General features: G+C 23.3%; 2 protein-coding genes across 2 annotated transcripts; one reads left to right on the top strand and one right to left on the bottom strand.

The window, feature by feature from the left end:
* Nucleotides 1-258: 258 nt before the first annotated feature.
* Nucleotides 259-23,283, top strand: LOC122850028. Its single transcript, XM_044148984.1, has 6 exons — nt 259-682; nt 20,355-20,415; nt 21,225-21,296; nt 22,003-22,142; nt 22,420-22,559; nt 22,687-23,283. Exons 1-6 carry the CDS (start codon nt 553-555, stop codon nt 22,756-22,758), a joined length of 615 nt encoding a protein of 204 aa, XP_044004919.1. The 5' UTR covers nt 259-552; the 3' UTR covers nt 22,759-23,283.
* Nucleotides 23,191-26,820, bottom strand: LOC122850027 (geranylgeranyl pyrophosphate synthase). Its single transcript, XM_044148983.1, has 7 exons — nt 26,597-26,820; nt 24,953-25,107; nt 24,721-24,865; nt 24,519-24,639; nt 24,296-24,435; nt 24,121-24,223; nt 23,191-23,941 (listed from the first exon to the last, which is right to left on the bottom strand). The coding sequence occupies exons 1-7, from the start codon at nt 26,654-26,656 to the stop codon at nt 23,718-23,720; spliced, it is 948 nt and encodes a 315-aa protein (XP_044004918.1). The 5' UTR covers nt 26,657-26,820; the 3' UTR covers nt 23,191-23,717.
* Nucleotides 26,821-26,942: the final 122 nt, after the last annotated feature.

Raw genomic sequence — 26,942 nt, 5'->3', positions numbered from 1 at the left:
CATAATTTGTGATGACATCGTTATTCTAATGAGGATAATTATGATGCAAACGAGAGCTGCGGATAATTAATCGGTAAAATTTTAGTATCAGGGCAAACAAGAGCAACTTGAAACACGCGGCGCCTGTCTCAATGTTCACATTTGTAAAAAAACGATAAAAAAAAAACATGAAAAATAAAAAAACAACCACCATCAGAGACAAGCGCAGAATCGAACTTTCATCATCACAGGGATGCTGTGAAGCACCCTTGCTACTCTCAGTACAGCGCGATCTTGCCAAGGAAAAACAGTTCAGTTTAATATTTATTTTGTCAAATAAAAAATTAATAATAAAATTTTAATAAATTAATAAAGACAATATATTAGTTACTAATAACAATAATCAAATAAAAAATAATTTAAAAAATAGCTAAATAAATTTTGTTATTATTTCTTTGTTTTTTTTTTTTTAAATGAAATAAAAAAATTTTAAAAAAACAATTTTACTTTTGATCATACTGGATTCTGAAGATTGCTTTGTGATACTGATATCGTCTGTTGACACATTTGACAATGGCTAGTTACGCTAAGGATTTTGGAGTCACGTCGGATCATCCCAATGGGAATCCTGTCAACTTTGTCAGTCCCCTTGAGAACAGTCTCACTCTTTTGACAAGGATTTTGGGAGTTTGTTCGGCTATCGGTAAGTTTTTTTTATCTATTAAACTCTAATTCAATTAAATTATTAAGCCTTCCACAAGTTTTCTAATTTCATCAACTTTTTTTTATCGAAATGTAAATTGAAATAAAATATAAAATCATTGAGCTTTGTAGGTTTTTTTTTTTTTTCTCAAGTTATTGAAAAAATTTGCTAGATTATATTTAAATACTTTTATTAGAAATTTAAATTAAATATTATCGAACATTTTTTTGTTTAAATTAAAAATAACAAGCTTTGATTTTTATTGAAAGAAAAAAATCTCATCCTTGCACAATTAATTTCTATCAAGGGTAAATAATAATGCAAATAAAAATACATAACAGGTGTTTTTATTTTAAACAAAAAAATAAAATACATAAATAATAAAAATAAAAAAAAATTATTAAATCCATATTTATTAGTTGGTTTTAAATTGGAAAAACAATTTATCTTTGAAATAATAAATTCGTCAATAGATTTATATGTAATTTAAAAACAAATATATAATTTATCAAATGAATTATAAAACGAACGCTAGTATAAAATTATTCTTTGAGTAAATCTTTAATTTCGAGTGCCTATTTTTTTTTAAATTTTTTTATCGATAATTTTTGAATTTTAAGGAATGTTTTAGTTCAACATAGCATGATAAATTGAATTTTATCAATGTACCTTGTGCATAACTGAACACTAGCCTTATGAAATATTAATATGTTGCTTGATATGCAAAATTCTAAATCAGTAGAATTAGTCTATAAAATTAATTGGGAAAACTTGATGAGTATGATGTACACTGTACAGTGTCAATTCAATCTCAAAAGTGATATAAATTAAATACACCATATAAAATAATAAAACTGTATGTAACATTGACTGCAAAATTAAATCACTTGAATGTTTACTCTCGTAGATCTTTCTTGACATTGTCACTGATAAATTATCCACACAAAGATACTTCAATTTTAAATAAAAAATAAATACTCATTTACAATTTATTTTTAATTAATTTTTTTATCCAATTAAATTTTCACTAGTCACTAGAATGATTTCAGCAAAAAAATTACAATGAAAATATAAAGTCAATAATATTGACATTACAAAGTAGAAAAAAAAAAAAAAATTTCACAAGTTAATTACATTAGTTTGAATATAATTTTATTATTATCAAAAGAAATATTTAAAAAAATTTTAATGTAATGATTTTTAAATAATTGCCAATCCATTAAATAAAATATATATTTTTTTTTTGTAGAAATAAATTATTTCTTGTAATTTAATTTAATAAAAAGCATGAATTTAGGTTTTTTAACGACATCCCCTTTAATGTTGAAAAAGTTTTGGCCAGCTCAAGGCAAAACTTGCAACCACAATGACACTTTAATAAGTTCATCCCCATTTTTTTTTTTATTTTCTTTTTTACCTTTCTATATATAATAAAAAAAAAAGAGGTAATCGTTGATGGAACTGTGGCCGTGTGGTTTGTTAAAAAATATATTACTATTCTTAACAGAAATTTCTTCCAAACAAATAAAAAAATAAAATAAAACAATGAACCCGAAATGAATGAAAATTCGTTGTTAAATTTTTGATTACATGGCTAAATATTCTGATCACAATGCTGATAAAACATATTCACAAAATAAAAACAAAATTGGTAGAAATTTATATTCATTTGCAAAAATAAAGATATAATTAATAATGCTTAAAATATTTTGACCATGTTATTTAGTCACAAAGCTTTCTCGCTAAAATTGTACGCGTAAATTACAAAGTAGCATTTGAAGATCTCTTAAAGGAAATTGAATCATTTATTTTATAAACTCCATGTGTTTATTTATCATTAAGTAAAACAAACATTCGTGGTTAGAAACAGAATCGTATCATAAATATATTTCAAAATAAATTCCCATTGTAATATATATCAAAGTAATTTCATTATTTCAAAAAATCATAAGCTATTTGTTTGGTAGGTTATTTCATCTATAAATAATTCAATTAAGAATTAAAATTTTGATATTTTTTTGATACTTGATTATCTGCCATAACAAGCTTTAAATAACCAAATAAATATGTATCAGGAAATGTTATCGACATTTGCCTTATCGTATATACGATTTTCTGTAAATCCGTTTACCAAATAAAAATCCACCCTCACATATTTTTTCTACGAGACACTCTGCTTTATGCATTCACATATACATATGATACCATTGTTTTTTTTTTTTTTGTTTTTTCATCCAACAATATCATATTGTTCTACTGAATTTTATTTAATTTATTTTTATTATACCTATTGTTTTTTTTTTTTTTTAAATGAAAAAAAAAAAAAATAAAAGTATTACAACAGTACAAAATAAACTAGAATTTATTTTTACAACAAATACTATTTAATTTAATTTTTTATTTTTTCATTAAACATGTTTATATTGCAATATACTTTTTATATATAAGCCTTTGACCACCTGATCTCATGGAAAAATGTGATTTATAATATTTCGATACAAGCAAAAATAAAACGATTGCAAAAAAAAAAAAAAAATACAAGTGTGGTTGGAAAAGCCTCCACTTACAACATGTGTAAACGGATGAAGCGTTCAGAACCTCTGCATCGAATTCTGTATCGACATGCGACACATTCCAATGACAGAGGGCAAATCTACCTATGAACAGGTTAAGGAGATTTAAGCAGACTTTCGTGTTCTGACTTACCCGGATAACCTACCGCCGTACGCACTGTAAACTGGGTTTATTGGTTACCTAGGTTGTCCTTAGCCACAAAGGTGGTAGTGACTATGTAGTGACTCCGTATAGTGAATATATACCATGCCACACACTACCACCTATCAGGACGTGTATCATATACTTTCGTATCTACCATACAGTCAGAACACAGGGTACAAACGTAAAATTGGAACTTGTATATATAGTTACGATCATCTACATGACCACATGCGAGAAACAATCTGCCATCTTATGTAAAGCGCCGCATAGCGGTGGCAAAATATATGATTATGTTAAAGTCGATCAAATTACTCGTTTTAACAAAAAGCAAATATTTTCTCAACAAGTGATGATTTATATACATATTTTCTTGTTTATTTTTTCATTCAACAAGATGTATATAAGAAAAAAAATAACAATATATTGAATATTTTCGTTAAAGTCAAAAACCACAAAAGGTTGGAAAAGATAAAACGCTGTTAAAAATAAATAATAAAAAAAATTCAATAATACTCTTTAAAATTTTATCACAATATTTTCATTGAATTTATCTTTAAATAAAAAAAAAAAAAAGATCAAAATATCAAGTAGTATTGGTATAACGTCAATATTTTTGAAGTAACTTTTGATATTGCTCACATGTGTGTTCTCTTTTTCACCATTATGATTTATATTCAAGTCGTGACGACAAGCTGATCCCAATATCCTGGATTTTCAAAAATAAACTAACAATATATATTGCGATACATTTTTATAGAGACGTATATATATTTTTATTTAAAATATTCAAATATTATTCATTATATATAAATGTATATATATTGTTGCATTAAAGATAAAAGATCAAAAGTGTTTTTAAATTGTCTTGTATTTATTTGTGAATAACTTGAGTATGGTTAATGTTGATAAGACACAAAGGATTTAATTATATATATATAGAAAAATAATTATAGTAATATTGAAATTATAAAGATCCAATTCAAGCTGAGTGAATGAGGAAATTATTCAGAAAGTTGAAATCGAGATTGAGTGCAAGTACAGAGATGAATAACACTGTAGGACTGGTCTGTGTGTACCACTTGGTATAAAGTTTGTAAACTACTGTTGGCTCAATAAGACGTGCTTTGGTTCTTGCTACAGATGGCTAAAAGTTTATTCTTGTTTTAAAAAAAATATTGAATATAATAAAAACATCAAAATAAAATAAATAACATCAAGCTTTTTAAAAATGACATTAAATATTATACTTTTTTATTTTTAATATTAAAATTTTACTATTTATCTTTATCCAAAGATAAATATTTATTTTATTTTGTTTAAATAGCAGTTAATTAAACATTGATAAAAATAGTTTTTATTTTTAAATTGTCAAATAATGAAAAAGAAAATAATAAGAGAAAAAAAATAAAAAATTTGTTCACCTTAATTTTTTATTCCTCACGAGTCATTCATTTTAGATAGAAAAGGTTTCAACATTTTATTTTAGCCATGAAATATATATAGATATCTCAGCACTTTTCCCCGAGGACCAATGTATTTAGAGGTGAGATTTTACTCAAAGCCAGTCGTTCAATGAGCTCGTTATTCTTTCCTCTTCTTCAACATTTACTCTTCAATGTACATAAAAAGACATATCTCAATTTTTTTTTTTTTTTTTTTTATTTAAAACTTTTTATTTAACTTTTTTGTTTTCCCAAAGATCCACAAATTTCTTTTTTTTTTTTTTTTTGACAAATTTTTTCCAAACAATTGAACTAAAGTAAAAACAATGAAAAACACTATATTTATTAAGTTATTATTATACGACAAATTATCATAGCGACATAAGACATAAATAATTTTCTATTAAAAAAAAATAATTCTAACAATTAAAGGGTAAATTTAATTTTTTTCAAATTATTTTGCAATATTTAATTTATGATGAAAATTATTGGATGTTTATTTTTATTTTAAATATGCGAATCAATATTTGAGTTAGAATAATTTTAACACTAATTTTTTTAATAAATTAGCTATAGAAAAAAAATATTCTGATTAATTGATTAACTATATGTAAGAATATATATATATCATAAATAACAAAATCCTGTTAACCTGGCAAGTGGTCAAGTTGGTAAAGCGCTTGATTTGCTTTAGATTTTTGGAAGTGCGTGATCGAATCCTGGTTTTTGCATTCTAAATAGTGCTATAATTTTTAAGCGTTATATCTCCGGGTATAGAACAAGTTGCGTCGAAGTCGTCACTTGTTCTACACCAGGATGTATTTAGCTCCAAATGCTCTGGATTCTCAAACTGATTATTGGTTTTTTTTTTATTATTAATTTAAATTTATTTAATTATTTATTTTTTAAATTCAATTATTCTATTTTGAAATATTGATGATATATATTTATAATACCTGCTAATTTGTAAATAATAGTTGTCAATTTATAAAGCTGATTTTTGATAAAAAAAAAATATTTTTTTAATTTAAATTGTATTGAATAATGATTGGCAATAGACTTTCGATTACAATATAAATTTGTAAACACTGCAATCTCATTGACAATGACACTCAAAAATGTAATTAGCAAAGTATACCTAAAATACGTATGTTGTTCGTATAAAATTCGTTGAAATTGAGTACAATTCATTGAGTTATTCAAGCACTTCTATTCTCTTCAACGAAAGCATGCAATTAATTACAGTTTCACAATTACTACAAAATTCAATTGAATATATTTCTTTTCATCAATATACTTTTAATTAAAATGAACAAAAAAAAAAAGAAAATACAAAACTCGGTTAACTAGCTTAATTAGAAATTTTCATCCTCTTATGTAATGAAAAAAAAAACAAAAAAAATAGATCCTTTAATATTTCGTTATTGCGAAACTTTACTCGCTTATGTCGGATCATAAAATAATAAAATTAGACAAAAAAAAATATAATAATTTCGATGATGCTCATCGACATGTATTGAGCATTGTTTGATCATAATTTTTTATAACAAGCTTGTTTAACTATTTATCTTTTTTTTTTTGCAATTTTATTAAGGTCAAAACCATTAAACTCATGAGTATTTGAGTTAAATTAAAATGCATTAATATACATTGTTTATCTTTGCTGATTTACATTTACAACATCAATCGCATGACGACATATTACACTCGTATAATAAATTAAATGTGATATTTTAATTTTTTTTTAATTTAAAAAACTTGAAATAGAAAAAAAAAAAGTTAAATAAAATTGTGCATAATTTCAATATTGACTTTCAGCTTGATTGATATATTTAAAAATAATATTTGCTATTGATTGTAAATTATATTTTATATTTTTTAATGAATTTATAAAATTGACAATTAAAAAAAAATAAAATCAATAGAAAATATGTAAATAAAAAGTTGGAATAGTATTGATAAGAAAACGATGAAAAGATAAATTTATATGACTCATTATTTTCAAAACTTTTTATTGTTAAACTTTGTTGAAACACGTAAATCTATCGTAAAATTTAAATATTTATGTAATATTATTAAAGAATTTTCATGTAAATTTTCGTTAAAGCCTCCACTTACAACATGTGTAAACGGATGAAGCGTTCAGAACCTCTGCATCGAATTCTGTATCGACATGCGACACATTCCAATGACAGAGGGCAAATCTACCTATGAACAGGTTAAGGAGATTTAAGCAGACTTTCGTGTTCTGACTTACCCGGATAACCTACCGCCGTACGCACTGTAAACTGGGTTTATTGGTTACCTAGGTTGTCCTTAGCCACAAAGGTGGTAGTGACTATGTAGTGACTCCGTATAGTGAATATATACCATGCCACACACTACCACCTATCAGGACGTGTATCATATACTTTCGTATCTACCATACAGTCAGAACACAGGGTACAAACGTAAAATTGGAACTTGTATATATAGTTACGATCATCTACATGACCACATGCGAGAAACAATCTGCCATCTTATGTAAAGCGCCGCATAGCGGTGGCAAAATATATTATTTGTATATAAAAAAGATATTAAAGTTTAAAATTCCACAGACTTTCAAAATAAAATAATAGCTAGAAAAAAAGACTGCATGAGTGATAATTCCAGCGATGAAACACAGGAATTAATTGATGCTATTCATACTTTTTTTACAAATGTCGGTATTCTTGAATTAAAAATACCATTTTGGAAAATATTTAATACACAATCAAACAGTTAATTAATTCAATTTTCAATTAATAAACAGTTATCAAAGTTAATAAAAACTAGATTAACAAAGTATTTAAAACTTTGATTTATTAGAGTTTTAAAATATATACTTTATAGTAATATAACACTTAAGTTAAAGTCAAAAACCTTCCGGTGCAATGTTCAACCGTGGAGACAATTTATTGTCTCCACTTGTTTAAGGTTAGCACATTTGCCAACCCTTATGCACCCTCTTTTGACCTGGCATGTTTCTTTAGGCTCCATTGTGCATTTTATTCTGACATGTACTATATATACTCTTACATAAATTTTTTATTATTTTATTTTTAAAATATTATACTTTTAAAAAACTTTTTCAACAATTTGAAATATAATATTTTATATTTTCATCATTTATTTTAGAAAATATAAAAAAGAAAAATGTTTTCAACTGTTTGTCAAATAATAATAGAAAAAGAAAATAATTCATCAATCAATTTTCGACGGTATAATCTTGATATTATACCATCGAGATTACCATGACAAATTCATCAATCATAAAAATAAAAAAAAAAATTCATTAGTTATTTTCTTTTATATTTTTTTTTTTTTTCAAAGAATAGAGTAGCAATAAAATGTTCTACTTTTTGAAAATTCAATCATGGATTAAAAACGAAAAAAAAAAAAAAAAAATCACTTTGTGTCAAGCTTGATTTGAATTTGATAGCCGTTTTATAAATTAAACATTATCTCAAAATCTAGAAGAAAAAATACAATAAAAGAAAATAAAAATCAGATGAATCAAATGTTTAAAAGATCAAGAACTTGCACAGTGGCTGTACTTTGAAACTGTAAATTTTAACCTTTGAAGCTCTGTTAACGAAAACAGCTGCATTGAAACGGATTATTTTATATAGCACAAAGGCAAGTGAACAAACACCATCGTAATCAACATTCCAACCATAACAAAAATAAAAAAAAAATAAAAAAATAGCCTAATTTAACTTTCTATATTGTTAATTAGTTTTTTATTTATTTTTTATATTTAAAAAAATCAGAGTTAATTAAAAAAAGGATAATTAAAGTATAGTAATAGCCATAATTTCTAGTTAATTAAATTGGTTTGTTGATCCTTTGTCAATCGTTAAAAATATATATATAGTATGATAATGCAAATATTAAAATTTTCATAAATAAATTGTAACAATCATGAGATAAAATATATATGTATATAAAATTAAAGATGAATTCAACCGGTGAATAAAGATAATTTGTATCACGTTGTTGATAATGGAATAATGACGCGACACTAGACATAATTACCAGTGGTTTTGTACGAATATATATATACAGCAAAACATGTTAAATATTATAGTATGTTTTGTATTTCATATGTTAACATTTCAAACTCTATAGCCATGTAATTATATACCCTTGTGTGTTATTTTTTTTTATTATTGAAAATTCAAACCACATACTGCCTCTTAAAATCAACAATACTTGTGATTAACAAATTCATTTTATCATGAGTTATTAAAGTAAATAAAAATTTAATTTAAATAATAAAATAAAAGCTAATTAAAAAACTCGTTTAATTAAATTAATTTTAATATTATTTTTTCATCAGTTATTTAAATTGTAATATTATATTTATTAAATTTTTTTTTTTCTATTGAAAATTTATTTAATTCTCATTTATTTTATTTATATTTATTTGAAATATAATATTAAATAATCGGTTGGTTTGTGAAAATGATAATATGTATTTGTAAATTGGGCTGATTCTATTGCTCTTTGTATAATCAAGGTTGCTGATGAGTTCTTGTAAATTCACATAATCCCAGAGTTAAATTAAGCACATTGTGTGAGGCTCTTATATAATATTATGTATCTCACTATTAGATTAACTATATTGCGATATGATATCAAATTGCAAATTTGATTCTGGTCATGGTCAAATACAGAAATTAATTATAATACTAGATTAGATAGTTTGAATATTATTTCTGTCATATTTCTATTTTCTCATATTTGATTTGTATTAATTTGTGTTAATTTTAATATCAATACAATATTCCATAAATAATTTGTATTCAACATCGAATTATAATAGTTTAAATTTCATTTAAAAAAATTAATATAAACCAAAGCTTGGGTTTAGTATTTACCATTAATTTATTGATTATATATTTTCATTATATTTTCATTCAGTTGCGAACAGATAAAATTATTAAAATAAAATTATCCTGTAAATAATAATTTTTTAATTTTATAATTCAATGTCATTTGAATGTTATTAATCTAACAATATTCTCACGAACTTAGCAGGTATTAAGTTGACGCTATAATAGAAAAAAATAAAACCGAATAATAGCTAGATCTTATTTCGATTATAATAAATACTTTGATCCAGTTGAATTACACCTTCAATTTGATATATGATCAAACCCAAATCTTTTATTTTCCTTTATTATCTTTAGTGTAATTATTTTATTTATTATTATTTTTTTTGGTGTGTTGAGATTTTTTTTTCCGTGATCTATTCTTCAGTCTGAAGTCAGAGCCAAGACCATTACCACAAATGCAATAGATACAAGAGGGATCATGAGAGTTTCTGGTTCATGTCATCTTGTTGTGAAATGGGTATACCAACATGGATATCACTGTAATGACCAAGGTTTTATCAACGTGTCTTACATTGTATATTTTTTTTTCTTATTATTTTTTCTTTTATATATTATATAAAGAAATTTTTTTTTTTCCTTCATTCTTTTATTAACAAAATATCTAAATAGGTTGTTATTTTTATATTGTCAATTCTACTTAACTTTTTTGATTTTTCTTTTTTATATAAAAATATTTATTATGAAGAATATTAAATTTCTTTTTTACTAGAAAAACCATTATCATACATCTCAATTGTTCTTTGGGATAATTATTTAATGGACATAAAAGTGCTGTTAAATAATCAAGTGAATTTTAGTTGAAATTATTTTTTAATTTTTTCGTTAAATATTTCAGTAGATATATCACTCGAAAATTTTGTAAGCCCATGTAACGATACAACGTCAAGCGCATATTTGTGTTACACAGAAAGTTTATAATGTGGATGTCTTTGACATTGTCGAAACATAAACGAGACTATATTAGAAATTAATGAAATTCATAAATAATTTAAATTGAAACATGCATGTGACATATTTCTCAATAAAATTCCTAAAACTTAATTTTTGTTTTTCTTTATACTTTATCGTTATTTGTTTTATCCCGTTTGAATTTTAAACTTGTCAATTTTGAGGATTTATGTTTCGAAAATAATAATCTGGTGTTGTAAAAAAAACGTGGATAGAATATTTGTATTTTTTTATATCGATGGGTGACCTCCATCTTATGGTTTAATGTTCGATCAACTACGAAAAGTTTTATACTATGTTGAAGCCTTGAAGGACTTTTTTCATCACATTATACTTGCTTCTTTTTATTTGCTGATTTATGTGAACACGGAAATATTTTTTTCATATATATATTTTATATCGTTTATTTATTTATATTTTTATCCGTCAATAAATTGTGACAATGTATCATTCACATTTTTATTTCATCTCAAAAGCTTCAGAATAATCTCACGCAATTTGATAAACACAAATGTTATATTTTGATGTTTCGTGTTTTCTCCAAAATAAATGTATTTTTATTTTTATATATTTATCAAAAGAGATTTGTTGACGCAACAACATTCTATCTTGTTATGTTCACCGGACGAAACATGATTTATGATGCTGATTTATAAATATCACATATATATGTATGTACTTTATTAACTTTATTTTTTTTTACTTCCCATAAAGTTAGTTCAAAATGAAATAGCGTTAATTAATATTGAATAATCAATGGTACTATAGAAAAACTTTTTAAATAAAAGCGAAAAAATTGAATAGGTAAAAATAATTAACTTAAAAAATTATAATTAAAAGTTTTTATAATTTTTATATTAAAGCAAATAAAAAAATTTTATTCTTATTTTGAATTAAAAATTTACTAAAACGAGTAATATTCTTTGTTGTCATATGTACGTTTTTTTTTTATGTGGTTTAAATTATTACATTAATTGTGGTTATTGTGGGTTTAAAAAAAAAGCTCAATGCTTCAGTGTAAAATATTTTTAAGTTGATATATATTCCGGTGTGCTTTAAACTTGTTAGGTAGAATAAAAAAATTCAAAGTTGCAATTGAATTGAAGATTTTGATATAGACAGAATGCTAAAAAGCTTTATTCATTTTTATTATATTTTTTTTTTCCTTCTTGTAATAATGAATTTTTGTCTGACAGGAATTTTTTATTTTTTCTCATAAAAAGTAAATGGCTCGGAAGAGGATGCGCTATAGTCGCGTTTGTAAGCCAACTTCCGGTCGGATATGGTGGTTGAGGTAAAGATTTGAAGAATTTGTTGAACGTAATCAACGGTTTTCATCACAGTAACTCTAGTTACGTAGTAAAAAAATAAATATAAAAAATACGAAACAGTCAAAAAAAAAAAAAAAAAACGTAAAGAAAAAATAAATAAAAAAAAGCTTTACTTTGATTTTTGATGAAAAATAAAAATTGATTTGCTTTGTTTTTCAGAAATACCATTGAAAAACAATGCTGCTTTTTTTTTTCTCTACTGTATTTCTATTGTTTCGATTGGAAATATTTCGACAACAACACTTGCCTTTTTTTTTCTTTTTAATAATGTCTCGGCATTTTATTTTCTTTTAATTACTTTTTATATTTTTAGACAAAGTTGAATTTAAAAACGACTGATTGGAAAAGCTTATAGATATTATAATACAGACTATTCTTTTATTATAATTTTTTTTTTTTTTCGATTAATCATTACCTTAATAACATGATAAATTTATCATTAAATAATAAATTTCAATTACCAGAAATTTCAATTATTTTGACAGTTCATTATTCAATTTATAATTATCTCATCAATATTAAAAAATATATATTATATATCTGCATGTATTATAATTTTTATTTTTTCATGTAACCATGTATTTCAAAATTTTACTCACGTGTATATTATACATGAAATTTATGTATATCATGTTCTACTTGACATTTTTTTTCCTAATTAGTCATGCATGCGACTATGTCAACTTGACTTGTCTAATGACATCGTATACATAAACCAAGTACATATACTTTAAATTAGTCAAGTCAATTACCACCCTCAGTACAACCTCAACAACAACAATACATAATCAAAATTATCGCAAAGTAATAAATCACAATTAATTATCTTCATTTTCACCACAATTTTTTTATTTATCTATTATCATCTCATTGAAAACAAAAGATACTTAAAAAAAAAAGCAATTTCGAATGCAAAAAAAATTACATCAGTGAATAAAAAATCGAAAATTAAATGATTATATTTTTTATAACGTAAAAAAATTAATTAACTTGACTTGAAAAAACTTTAATTGCAATTTCTAGTACAATTTTGTCATGACACAAATAAAATAAGCGATATTATCATTATATTGTCTACTCACGTTTTTTATTGTCTTTATATATTGTACTTTGTCGTTTTTATATATAATATTTATCGTAAAACATATAATATGTTCAGTTAATATGTGTATAGCTACTTTTATCTTCTTTTTACTTTTGCAGTTATTATTAACATTATCGAAAAAAATTATATCGATTATAAAAGCTTATAACTTTTTTTTTTCATTTTTATTTTTTATTGTTTTTTTTCCAATTGACAGTTATTATCTTGACATGATATTTGTCAAGTTAATGTGTAAATTACATAGATAGTTTTTATATTATATAAGTTTTATCTCTTTAAAAACTTTCAAGAAAAAATTTAAAAAAATAAATAGAAAACAAAAAAAACATAAAGTATAAAATACTACGTCAAAGTAATAAAAAAAATATAATTCTATTTTTATTTTTTAATCTAAGTTTTCTCTATTATTTTTTGTATTAAGATTATAAATATTATAATACAAGTGGATAGATTGAAGAATAAAAAAAAATTGAATTTATAACAACAATGTTGGATAAATAATGTAATTCGATTTTCAATAGTGTATCAATTTAGTTTTATCTACTGTACGAAAAAACCTTACGCTTTAAAATGAAACATAAAAAAAAAAAAAAATGCTGACTCAAAATTTTTTGTATCCAAACACACGAGTCAAATTGAAGTATATAAATTTTTTATATTTATATATATCATAAAATTCAACTGTTTTATTTGACATTTTTAAAAAAATATATTTTTCATTTATTATTATCATTATCATTATATCATTTCAGAGCTTTTTGTTAGACGAAGTTTTAAAACAAGTTCTTATTGTATTTGATAAACTCTTCTTGAATTGTCATCATAGAAAAAAAAAATGATAAAAAAATAAAATAAATCTATAAATCTAACATCATCATAACTTTCAAACAATAAAAGTTTAACTCGCTCTTATATAATCACAATAAAAGTATAAAAACAACTAAAAATAATAATAAAACATCAAAATAAAATGTCAATTTAAAAAATAAAAACTGATAAAAAAAAATTACTCAAAGTATAAATAAAAATATATAATGTAAAAAATATATTCAACAATAAAGCAATAAACTGATAAAATACACAGGATAATATTATGCACTGTATATTTTTTTTTTATAACCAAAATATAGTACATATAAATTCGACAAGGATAATAAAAATGTTAAAAGTACATATCGATATATAAAAAAAAAAAAAAAAACTGGACAAATTTTCATCGAAACCCGATTCAACGAGTGAAAATGAAAAAAAAAAAAAAAAAAAAAAATAGTATACTTATTTCATCTACCGTACATGAGCAATTGAAAAGCCAGGCTTGATAGGGGGTGGTTTGAGGGTGTTGGTAGCGGATTGGATAGCAACCCGTGGCCACATGAATTTTAACAGAATGTTTGTCGAGTCTCTCGGCAGACTGAAAACATATCTCGTATACATATAGTACACTTTCCATAAATTCCAAATTAAGACCCTATATCTACCTAGCCAGTATGATAAAATTTTCTTTTTGGACTTATTGTATTAAAGCCTTCAAAAAAAAAGCACCGTATGGCCGAAATAGCCTCAAAATGAAATCAAAAGAAATGGGCACTCAGCTCAAATTTTCATATACTATTAAATATATATAGTGGATAAAATGTTACGCTTTACAACGAGCTTACAAACTAGTGGATAGGTTAAAGGAATATTTTGTAAATTCTCGAGAAATATTTTAGTGAATGTTTATACGTTTATTTTATTTTTTATTTTATATATGTGGTTTGAGGGTGATATATATATTTAATATTTTATCTCTGTATTATTAATGTCAACATTTTTAGTTGAGAGATGAAAAAAAAAATAAATAAATTGCTAAACATATATTGACATTGACAACGGGAAAATTCCAGATGTTTTGCAGGACAAATATAATAAAACGCCACGTAATCAAATAAACAGAAATGAAACAATAAAGGAAAAAAGCCATGGAAAAAATAGGAAAATAAAATATATATGTAAAATAAAAAAGAAATTGAGATTTAAAAAAAAAATATTTTTACAGCTGATAAACACGTTATGTGGTATAAATTAATTCGACATATTACGCCCATTTATAATTGAACAAAAGTGAAGTGTCATATGGTAGAATGAAACGTTAATTACATCAGCAAACGTGGTCACATCTCTACAGACAACCCAACTCGATTTTCTTGCTTTAACTTTAAAAAGTATTATTCTGGCTTTTTGCCAACGCCAAACATATGAAAAGAAATATAAAAAAAAAAGACACTACTCAGGAAATTAATAAAAAAAAAAATACACCAACTTAATAAGCGAGTTAAATTTTATCATGAAAATAAAGTTGAGTTTTCACTTTTCTTTTTTTAAATAAAAATTGTGAATAAATTGATATTTTCAATTGCAAAATGATGTAGAAAATTTTAAGACAATTTTAAACGGAAGTTGACGGTGGTAAAAAAAAGAAAAAATAATAATAATGTATAGTGCCAACTGGAAATATGCAGATTGAGTTATGTATGTCTTTCTCGAGAATTCGATTTGGCCTCTTAGTCAACCCATAATTTAAAAATTTTTCCATTGGTTTTCTTTCATTCTTCATTTTATTTTTATTATTATTATATTATTTTTATTAGATTTTTTTTTTAACAAACTTTTTTTGAACTTCCTGGCTTGGTAAACTTGCTGGCAGAGCTTTATTTTTCTTATCGATGGCCACGAACAGTGAGAAGGAATGTTGAGAAAAATGTTGGATGGTAAAAAAAAAAAAAAAAAAATGAGTAAATGCATTACTTCGTGAATAGATTTGAAAGTATAGGAGAAATAAAATCCACTTTTCATTCGAGGCAAGGACAATTCGTTAGCGAAATAAAAAAATGACATAATAGCATCGTACGTTTGTAGATTTCCTTTTTTTTTTTTTTTACCTGACGCACGTATTGTGTGAAGAATAATAATAAAAAATAAAATAGTTAAAACCATTTGCACAAAAATGACAAAGTAGAGTTGTGTATTACTCAACAGAAAAACAAAATTAAAATGAAAAAATAAAAATAACATGAAAATTGTATATTTTTTTAGGAAATAAAAAAATATATATATATCAAAACTTTATATCACACAGACCTTTTACTTTTCAAGCTGAATTGTCTATATTTTTTTTTGTTTTATTTGTTTCTAGTTTTTTTATTTATTATTATTTTTTTTTTTCTATGCAGTGACGATGTTGGCCCATTTGTTATTTCCGGCAGTAGTCTCTTGCAATGCAAAAGGCGTTGCTCAATGAAAAAAATTTTTAAAAAGCAAAAAAAAATTTAAAACAAAATACAAGAAGTCTTTAATTTCTACAGTGACTATTATGAAAACATTTTTTTTTTTTCTAGCATTGAAAATGATACCATTCATAATATTTTAATAAAAAAAAATGTATTTAAAAAAGAAAAAAAAAATAGATTTTTGTTTTATAATTAGCACTCAAAATTTGAAAAGTAAATGAAAATATTATTATTTAATATTTTTTTGTATTTTTTATAATTTATATATTCAAGTGTAAATTATAAAATATATTCAAATTAATTTAACGGATGTAAAATTAAAATATTATAATGATATTCATTCACGAGAAAATAAAAAAATTTAAATAATAAAATCAATAGGTTGATAAACATATAAATTTGATTTAACAAAAAAAAAATTTAAATAAAGTTATTTTTTATATTTATTGAGAGTTAAAATATTTAAATAAGTATGTTTTATTTTTATCGGGTGATTTTAATATTCAGTGCTACCCTAAATTCAATATTTTATGTCTTTATTTATTCGTGAGACCATTGGCCTCAGTGTTTTCTTTTATTTTTTCTTGTCCTTGCCCTTAATTGATATTTACTTTCTTTATAAGGTTCAATGTAGCTTGTAATTTATACAACGAGAACATAAATAAATAGTGTGTAACTGAATAATATTAATGATTGATCAGATAAATCTACTCACACTTGAAAGATCAGATGACTGATCAAATTCACAATTTATCCAAATCTCATAATTCTTTTATCAATAAAAAAAAATTCCGAAAACAGAACTTACGACTCTTGAACATTTTTATATTAAATTATAAAAATCATTAAATTTAATTTATTCATGCAACGAGGAACAATAGTAAATTTTTAAAATCAAAAAAAAAAAAATAAGAATAAAATATAAAATTTTGCTAAACTCACCCTCACTGCAATTGATGATGGAAATTTTAGATTGATGGCATTTTCAAAATTTATATCATCTGCTAAAATAATTAAAAAATAAATTATACATTTATTTATAAGAATTATAAATTTAAAAAATTAATTATATAATATTTAAAATTATTTTAATTTATTTGTTTAGATTTTCTAAATTTTCTACTGATGCATTCGTTTATAACGATAATAATTTATTATCATTGATAATAAAAATAAAAATTATAATAAAGTAGAGAATTCGTAGATGGACCATAGAAATTGCATTGTAGCATATCGTCTCTGGAGATATTTCCCAGCTCGTTGATTCTGTTCCCAAGGAGCCAATATTCTTCATGTTCAATATCAAAGGTATATGTGCAACTTTTGATAAGGATAAAAAAAAATCCAAGTTTCTCATTCTTTCCATAATAAATATAACTGTAAGTCAATAATATATATATGTAAAACTTAATTTACAATTATTTTTTTTTCTTTTAATTTTATTTGATTATTCCATTGCTTTTTTTTTATCTGAGTTTATTTATTCATTCATTCATTTATTTATTCATTTTTTCTAGATGATTTTTTTGTTGAAAAAAAATTATTTTTTATCCCTCATGGTCGAGTTATATTTGAATCAACATTTCCCTCGAGTTCACATACTAAATTGACCTTATTTTATTTTTTACATTCATTTTGCACTGAATTTTTTTTTTACGAGTTTATATATAAACTTACCATCAATAAAAAAAATTTACAATGCATTGTGTAACAATATTAAAAACCTTAAAAATCCACGTCTTACTATTGAAGCTTTTTTTTGTTTTTATTTTTTATTAGAACGAATAAAGTAGATTAAAAAAATAAATTAAAAAAAGTAGTCTTAAAAGATGGTATCACTTGTATTGAATCAAAGGTTTTGCGGTTCGTATAAAATAGTATATCTCGAATTTATCCAATAGAAAACGTTTAGATCTTCGTGAAGAAAAGCTTTTTTCATTGGTTCAACTGAATAGCCCGTTCGATTGCAGTTAGATATTTTCAACTCAGAGTTGGATATATTTTTATTCAAGAAAAAAAAAAATTGTTGAATAGAAAAAAAATAAATAAATATATTAATCATAATAATTAATTTAAAAATCCAATATTCCATGTTATTTTTCTTTATTAATATTTATTTAATAACGTAGAAAATTGTTTTTTATAATTGAATTTTTTTTTTCTACCACCTACAAAGAACGAGCTTATAAGAAACAAAATAAAAACATGAAAAATAAGTTTTCTGAATTTATTCTTCGCTCTATTTTTTTTTTTTTTGTTTAATTTGATTTTTTTTTCTGTTAAAAAACTTGTTAACTCGTGTTTATTTTTTTTTTTTCTACTTTTTTATTCAATAACATGATAGAAGGTAAATTTGACTTCAGTCAAAAAAAAGTTTAAACTCTTGACGAAACTTGACGAAACTCAATTTTCAGTAGCTTGGATATTTCTCTGACAGGTTTGATGCGTTTTGGTCGAGTTGTATTGTGGTTATTATTATTATTTGTAAAATTTAAAATAGACATAGTTTGGAAATAAAAAATATTGAGATTTTTTAAGGCCACAGGGAAATCATGTAAAAATTTTTTCGACATTTCGTGTCAAATGTATCAACAATAATATCGCAACCGAATAATATTTGTTTTATATTTTCATTTTTATCTGAACCCACATATTGTCTCATCGTAAAAAAAAAAATAAATAAAATTTATATATTTTTATGCTGAATTTAAAATCAGTAAAATTTTTATGGAATTTTCAAATTAATTCTGCTCGTGACACTTGATGTTATATTATCTACATAAATATTTAACAAAAAAAATAATTTAATTTTAAGCTTATAATGATCCATTTAAATACAATTGAATAAACAGCTTTAATTTGATAAATCCCTGATGACATTATTTTCATTTGAGTGACTTTAAAGAATTGTCGAAATTTTTTATTTTTTACTCATGCATAGTTTTTGAAAGAATGAAATTGAATTTTTCAATTTCATAAATTTACAAAAGTTTAACCAACAGCTTCACTTTCTGCACCATGTGTCACTAGTAAAAATTTAGAATAGATTTTGTGCACAAGTGCAGTATGCTTGTAAAAATTTAAAAAATATAAAAAAACAATTTTTAGTTTTTAAAACTTTTGTATTTAAATGATGCTCCAGTTTTTACAGATAAAACTTGCTAAGTAAAATGAAAATGGAATGCTTAAAAATCCTCAAATGAAAATGTATACTTGAAAAAATAATTAAATTACTTAATGGATGCAAAAAAGAAAAACTAATTTTGTTGTAAAAATATTTCCATTGTCAATACAGTAAAATTTATTTTCTATTGATTCATTATTTAAAAATATATACCCCGATTGAAAATACATGTACTAAATGAGAAATAAAAGTGTTATTTTTGTACTTAAAAAAAATCGATCTACTTTTTTTTATTTTTCATTTTTTTTTTCAATGATAAAAGTGTAATTATACGTTGTTGGACTGAGTTTATCATAGTAGAGTATCATTCCAAAAGCGGAACAACTATGTAATATACTGCCACTTTTTTTTTTGTATGAAATTTTTTCATTTCAAGACGTCACTATTAAGTGCAAGGTTATCTCGATAAAATGAGAATATAAAAATTAAAGTTTAAAAATAAAAAATTTCAAATAAATATATCTTAGATTTTATCATTTTGAAATAATCATTACGTGTCATTGATTAATAGTAATGAGTAATTTAAAAATGAAACCCATATTAAAAAAAAAAAATTACAAAGCTCACTGTATTTTTAATTTTGATAAAATTAAAATAATTACACCATAAGGGTTGTAAAAAAAAAAAAAATAATAAATAAAGGAAATTAAGATGATAAAACTATTTTTTAATTATAAACTTGTCGGGTATATATACTTGTAATTAAATATAAATTACACTCGTGATATAAATTTTATAAAATTTAATTTTTTACAGTGGTCAGTGGAGTTGGTGCTGATGTGGCTTATCATCAACATGTCATGGGTTATTACGTCACGTGAGGATAATTCAACATGCACTTGTAAATCGATTTAAGCACTCCAATATCAAAATTTATTGTTAACAATTTAATATACACTTCAAATATAATAAATTGATATATTAAATTATTTTTATATATCATTGATATTGCCCAGGTTGAAGTTAATAATGAATTTCAATCTTTAATTACGGTTTCACATCGAAATAGAGTTTAGTTCAATTGACAAATGAATGACGGAATTTTTTAGTATGTGAAAAATTAATTGACAAACGAATTTGCTCGTCTTAAAATAAAAATAAAATAAATAAAAAAAAATTGCTAAACTCACCCTTACTGCAGTTGATAATGAAAATATTAGATTGTTGTCTTATTGTCATCAGCTTGTCTCTTTGAAACCCATGCATTATCTACAACAATAATCAAAAAATAATTAAAATAAAAAATACATTTTTATATTTTTGTTAATTTTGAATTTGACTATCCACTTTAATTCGAGCTTGAGAATCAACTTTGAATTTCTATATCTGGGATGTAATTAAATTATTCTTTTACTAAATATAATTTTTCGATATCGTTTATATTATAATTAATTTATCGTGTTTATCTGACCTCTAATAATTGATTAATTTTATTTATAACTTCAATATGACTCACAATGAAGATTCAAATTTTTTTTTTAAATATATTTATTATTTGATTCATTTAAAATAGCTTTAATATAAAACAAAAATAAATGCACTATATTCTGAACTCGTAGATTTAAAATGAGCAAGGCAAAGACACTTGATTCGTCGTCTAACATATAACTCACTCTTGTATTTCAGTGTGGCATCGACAATGATTTTCTTCCTCGAAATTACCTGGGCTATCACGCTGTTCGTGCAGATTTGTCTCAGGTACGTGATGTGGATTTTCATCTGTACTATAACTCAACTATTTAAAAAAATAAAATAATACTAAAATACGGTTTTTTTTAAAAAATACATTTGACATCACCACGCACGTTCAAAACTTTTAGAGTATTTGCTTTTTAAAGTAAACTCAATAAACTTTAAATTATCATTCGGCAATGAGTTTTGAGTATGTGTTATAAAGTTTTAAATACACATGGAATAGTTATTCTCATTGGGTATATACTTGAAAAAAAAAAGTTACGTATTTTAATAATGTAAATATATTTTAAATTAATTTAAAATATATGTAATTAAATATTTTTTTTTTTTTCTGGATTAAAGTGATAATTATTTCCAAGTAATAAAACCACAGAAGGAAAAAAAAATTTATATAATAAGTAAAGTAAAGCAGCAACATCAGGGGAATACAGAAAATCCGACTGGTCGTATTTAATTCTTCATATTTTAAAAAATAAAAATCCACTCTGCGGTAATGTATTTTTATTTTTTTTTTCGTTTTTATAAAAATTTAATTTAAATCTCAGCTCAAAATGTATAGAGTTTTCTTTTTTTTTTTTTCGCTACGTCTATTGTTTAATTATTACTTTTTCAAGTAGCCACTAAAAAAAAAAAATTTCATTATTATAAAACAAATAGAATTAAATTTGAAATAAATAGTATAAATAAATAAAAATATATCTACTTTCAGAAATGACGAGTCTCATTGTTGGCGATGCTGGTCGTTTGTTCTCATGTTAACGAAAGGATGGCGAAGGTCTTTGTTTTACATTCCACTTTCTTGTATTTTAGTATGGAAACCGCACAACTTGTGGCTTTCCTTTGTTGCTGGTAAGAGCTTAATAATAAGAAAATATAAATATGATAATTTAAAATAATAATTTTAAACCTCAACATAATATTCTTTTCCTTAATTATTAATCTGACATTTATTTAAATAAAAAAATACTATTAAACTGTATATAATAAAATTAAATTCCAGGATTTAATTTTAAAAACAATTTGATAGATTTGAATAAAAATAATTAGAAAAATGTCTTGAATGTTTTACGTACTATCATTTAAATAAAATAACATTTAAATTTAATTAAAATAAATTGTTTTTCAGCTGGTCTACTGGCAGTTTTATCATTGTTACATATTACTTCGAGTATATTGAGTAAAAAAAATCATCCAGATGGTGATACATTGGGTGAAAGTCTTCTTCATACACGTCCTGATATTTATGATAGATTTGAAGAAGTTCTGGTAAACAAAATCATAAAAATACTTTTCGTTTTTAGATAAATAATTTGCATATAACATAATTCATATATAAAATAAATTTAAAAAATTATTATTGATACTAACTTTATATTGTTCGGTAAATCAATAGGTGACGGATGTATTTGATGACATTGCTGGTGGACCAATGGGAAGAATGGGTGATAGTGATATGGAAATATGACAAGAAAAGCAGCCCTCTTGGGCTAGTGAAACAGACGAAGACAGTGAAGTTGAACAAAGAACTTGTCAAATTGCAACGTTATCCTAGGACAAAATTTCTTTGTCTATACCAACATCCATTAAAAAGAAAAAAAAAACATCATTAAAATCACTCAATCATTCAATAAACGACGTAACAAAAAAAAATTTTTAAAATACGATTGCAGAATATTTTTCATGTCAATCAATAATTTTTATCCGCTAATGTACATAAATATTCAACCAAAGTTTAGCTCAATGAGCATTAAAATATTATTTCATTTTTTAAAAAAAACTTACTATATATAAAATTATTATATCAAAAAATAATATTCACTGTAAATTATTGTAGAGTTAAATGATTCGATAATTGTAAATTTTTAACAGATTTTGATGACACAGAATCTTTATGATAACAATTTTATACCTGATGCATTTTTATTAATTATTATCAATCCACATTTAATTAAACTACAATATAGTCTAAAAAAAAAAAAAAAGAAAAAAATCTTATTATTATTATTTATAAAGGTATATATTAAATTATTGTTAACTATGTTTTTTAATGCATTAAGAAAATAATAATTATAATTATTCAAAATTATTATTCTATGACTTCGATATGCACGAATGTTTTTTTTTTTTTTTTCAATAAATGAAAATAAATTTTATATAAAAAATTGCAGATTTAATTGTTGGCTAATATTAAATCTTAAATTATTAAGTTAAACAAGCTTGTGACTTGCTATTAAATAAAAAAAAAATATACGTAACAAAATTAAAGTAACAAATGCCACTTTTATATAATTAAACAAAATTGATATTTTTTTTTTTCTTCTAGGCCTTATTGTATATTATTGTCAAAGTTAAATTGGCACTATGACAAATTTAAATTATCTTTTGTAAAAAGATTTAACTATTTTTTGTTTTTCATAATTATATTTAAGACTGTTGCATTTCAACTTCATCATTCTTTGTCCAATTAAGAAGATCATCTAAAACTTTAATTAAAAGTGGATTACCACCAAGTCTTTCAACTTCATCACGTGCTTTTTTATCCAATTCAGCTAATATTGTTCTTGTATAATCAAATGAACCAAATTTTTCAAGAAGTGTTACACAATATTTTTTAACTTCAACATCTTTAGTTCTTTGGCGTAAAATATCTTTAATTATTTTATATTAAGGAAATTATGTAAATTATTTTAAACTATGTAAACTTTCTAAATTCATATAAATAGATAAATATATATATTAATATTATTCCTGTTCGTTTATTTAATATTATATAAAAAAAAAATAAATAAATAAAATAATTAATGATAGTTATTTTAAAAAAGGATACTCATAACTTGTCTGTCATCTGGTTTACTCTGAATAGCATGAATTATGGGAAAGCTAAATTTTCCCTCAGATAAATCTTCACAGTAGCTTTTATTTTCCGAATACTTGACATGAAAATTAAATCAAAAAATTAATCAAAATTAAATTATGGTAATAATAAAAATTATTTATCATACCTCTTGCATGCATAAATTACAATAATCATCTCTTATTTGAAAATACAATCCCAGTATACCAGCCAACATTGAAAAATCTTCTTTGCAATCAGAAAATAATTGCATAAGTCTAACAGCTAAATTGAAAAGTCCACCAGTTTCTTAAAAAAAAAAATGGAAAAAATTATAATTAGATATTAAATTTCTGTTTTTTATAAATAATATAAATAAATTTAATTGTTACTTTTCATTGTCATGTGTCGATATTCAGCTTCAGTTGGACATATATAATTATCACGCCAATAAATTTCGATTCCTTGTCCTCTGTGTAATTCTAATAATTGTTCAGTGTAAACTTGAGTGGCCTAAAAGTAATAGCATAAATTTATAACTCTTGTCAGTGTGATCATTAATAATACAGCGAAATTTAGAATATTTAAATGAACCTCAGGATGATTGAGTGCCAACACTCGTTCAAGTGCAATAAATAATACATAATTTGCAGCATTTATTGTACTTGCAACACCGTAGATTGAATGTGCCACTGGTATACCACGTCGTAATATTGAATTATCTTGAATATCATCTATTCTAAAAAATTAAAAGTTTAATTATAATATTGATACAACGGTTTATATAAAATATATATTATAAATTATATAATTAATAAATACTCACAATAAACTTGAATTGTGAAGCATTTGTGTTATATCACCAACAGCAAAAAGTTTTTCCATCGGTATTTTTAACCAATAATTCATGGCGTATGCCAATTTAGCTCTTATTTGTTTTCCAGGAACTTGGAGAATATATGTAAATGGCTGAAGTAATTTCTAGAAATGAAATTTTAAAATTAGTACTGTTTATTTATTTAACAATTTTATTTTTTTTAAATATCAAAACTGGTCTGTGTATTTTTGATACACAATAATATCTTTCGTTTTTTTTTTTAAATCATGTTGAATTTTAGTAACCGGAATTTTGATGAGTCATTGAATTTTAATGAATAAAAATTTAAAAGATAAATTTAAAAATAATTAAATGAATATTCATGACACTTTGAAATATGCTTTTTTTTTTTGATAATAAAAATTACAAATGATTATTTTGGCAGAGTGTTATTATCAATATTTTAATATCATTTTTTTTTAATTTATGTGTCTCGTTGAATACTGATAATTTTGGATATTTTTTAATTAAATTAAAAAAAAAAAAAAACAGATATAAAGATCAGAAATAAAGGTAGTAATTTTTAAATAATTTTTTTTCATTTTGGGTTATCGCTTGTTTCTTGCAGCATAAGTTTGAGATTAGAAAGTTATTCGAGTCAACTTTTATTACCCAAGTCAATAGCATACTTTGAAATAATACGTATTGTCATGTTATTGAAAAAAAAATGTTGTTTTTTTTTGGGTATCATTTATTATTTAGAAAATATTTAAATATTATAATTTCCATGAATATTTATTATCGAATTGAATACTAAAATAGAACGGAATGAGTTATAAAATTTTCTTAATGTTTTTATTTATTTTGTGTTAGAATAAATTCGATAACAAAAAATAAAAAAATTCTAATTTTATTTCAGAGTTTAATGTCTGGGGAGCTAACTCATGGACACTATACTACTTAAAAAAATAATTATATTTTCGTTTTATTTTTCCAGTTGGTATAATTAAAAATCAAATATATTAATTCAAAAAAAAAAAAAAAAAAAAATAGTATGTCAATGCCACCAAGTGTTACATGAAAAAAAATCGTCTTTGAAAAAAGAAGGTTTTTTTAATAGCTCAATAATTTATTTGTACATCAATTGATCATGAATTCAAAAGTCGTTGGATCAAATTCTCTTGTAGACAGATTATTTATTTATTTTTATTAAATCATTAAGTCAATTAAAAAGATGATGTTCAAGCTTTATGGCTTGGAGTTTATCTTAAAAATGTTACTCGTCTTTTAAATGTTTTAAAAAACCAAGTAACAATTATTCTACAATTTCAATAACTATTTTATTTATTTAAACTTCAATGCCAATACTTTTTATTCATCATTAAGCTTAAATAAAATTTCCTGATACCTAAAAAATTAAATTAAGCGATTAAAAAAAAATAATTATTATAATTGCAACAACTAAAATGATTCAGTCATGAATAAAAAAAAAGTTTAAAATTAAATAATTATACAAAAATAATTATTTTAAATAAAATCATAAAATTTGGAGTAAATTTAAAATGAATAATTTATTGTTTGAATATTATTGTTTGATAAATTGAAATTTCAAATAAATAAATAATAATAATAGTAATAAGTGACATGACTAACCTCATCTTGATCTTTATCTCCACTTTCTGAATATGGAACACAGTTTTTTTCTGATGACATTATCAGCTTAATTATTCACTAGATAATTTTTTTTTGTGTGACAAATAATTAAATCAATATTACAGATGATATTATAATTTTTTTTCCGGCTCAAACAACCACCGTATTTGACGTTTATGACTGCAATGGCAATAATGCGGGTATCAATACGTTCCACGCAGTCGCAGTTGTGTCAACGACGGCTGTCAGGTCGAAATTATTTTTTGACAGATACCTGACGTACTGAGTGTTGATAAAATAATTTATAGATGGCGTTAGAATTTTGAAAATTGACGAAATATTTTTT

This window comes from Aphidius gifuensis, linkage group LG2 (genome assembly GCF_014905175.1).
Source record: "Aphidius gifuensis isolate YNYX2018 linkage group LG2, ASM1490517v1, whole genome shotgun sequence".
Taxonomy (NCBI): Eukaryota; Metazoa; Arthropoda; class Insecta; order Hymenoptera; family Braconidae; genus Aphidius; species Aphidius gifuensis.
Note: the sequence above shows the minus strand (reverse complement) of the source record. Positions and strands in the feature narration are given on the sequence as shown.

Excerpts from the sequence above, each read along its gene's own strand:
- LOC122850028 (XM_044148984.1), top strand. The coding sequence starts at position 553 with ATGGCTAGTTACGCTAAGGATTTTGGAGTCACGTCGGATCATCCCAAT. Across the intron at positions 21,297-22,002 it reads TTCGTGCAGATTTGTCTCAG|AAATGACGAGTCTCATTGTT; the intron begins GTACGTGATGTG and ends ATCTACTTTCAG. Across the intron at positions 22,560-22,686 it reads ATAGATTTGAAGAAGTTCTG|GTGACGGATGTATTTGATGA; the intron begins GTAAACAAAATC and ends GTAAATCAATAG.
- LOC122850027 (XM_044148983.1), bottom strand. The coding sequence starts at position 26,656 with ATGTCATCAGAAAAAAACTGTGTTCCATATTCAGAAAGTGGAGATAAA. Across the intron at positions 24,436-24,518 it reads TCGACACATGACAATGAAAA|AAACTGGTGGACTTTTCAAT; the intron begins GTAACAATTAAA and ends TTTTTTTTTAAG. Across the intron at positions 23,942-24,120 it reads AGATGACAGACAAGTTATGA|ATATTTTACGCCAAAGAACT; the intron begins GTATCCTTTTTT and ends AAATAATTAAAG.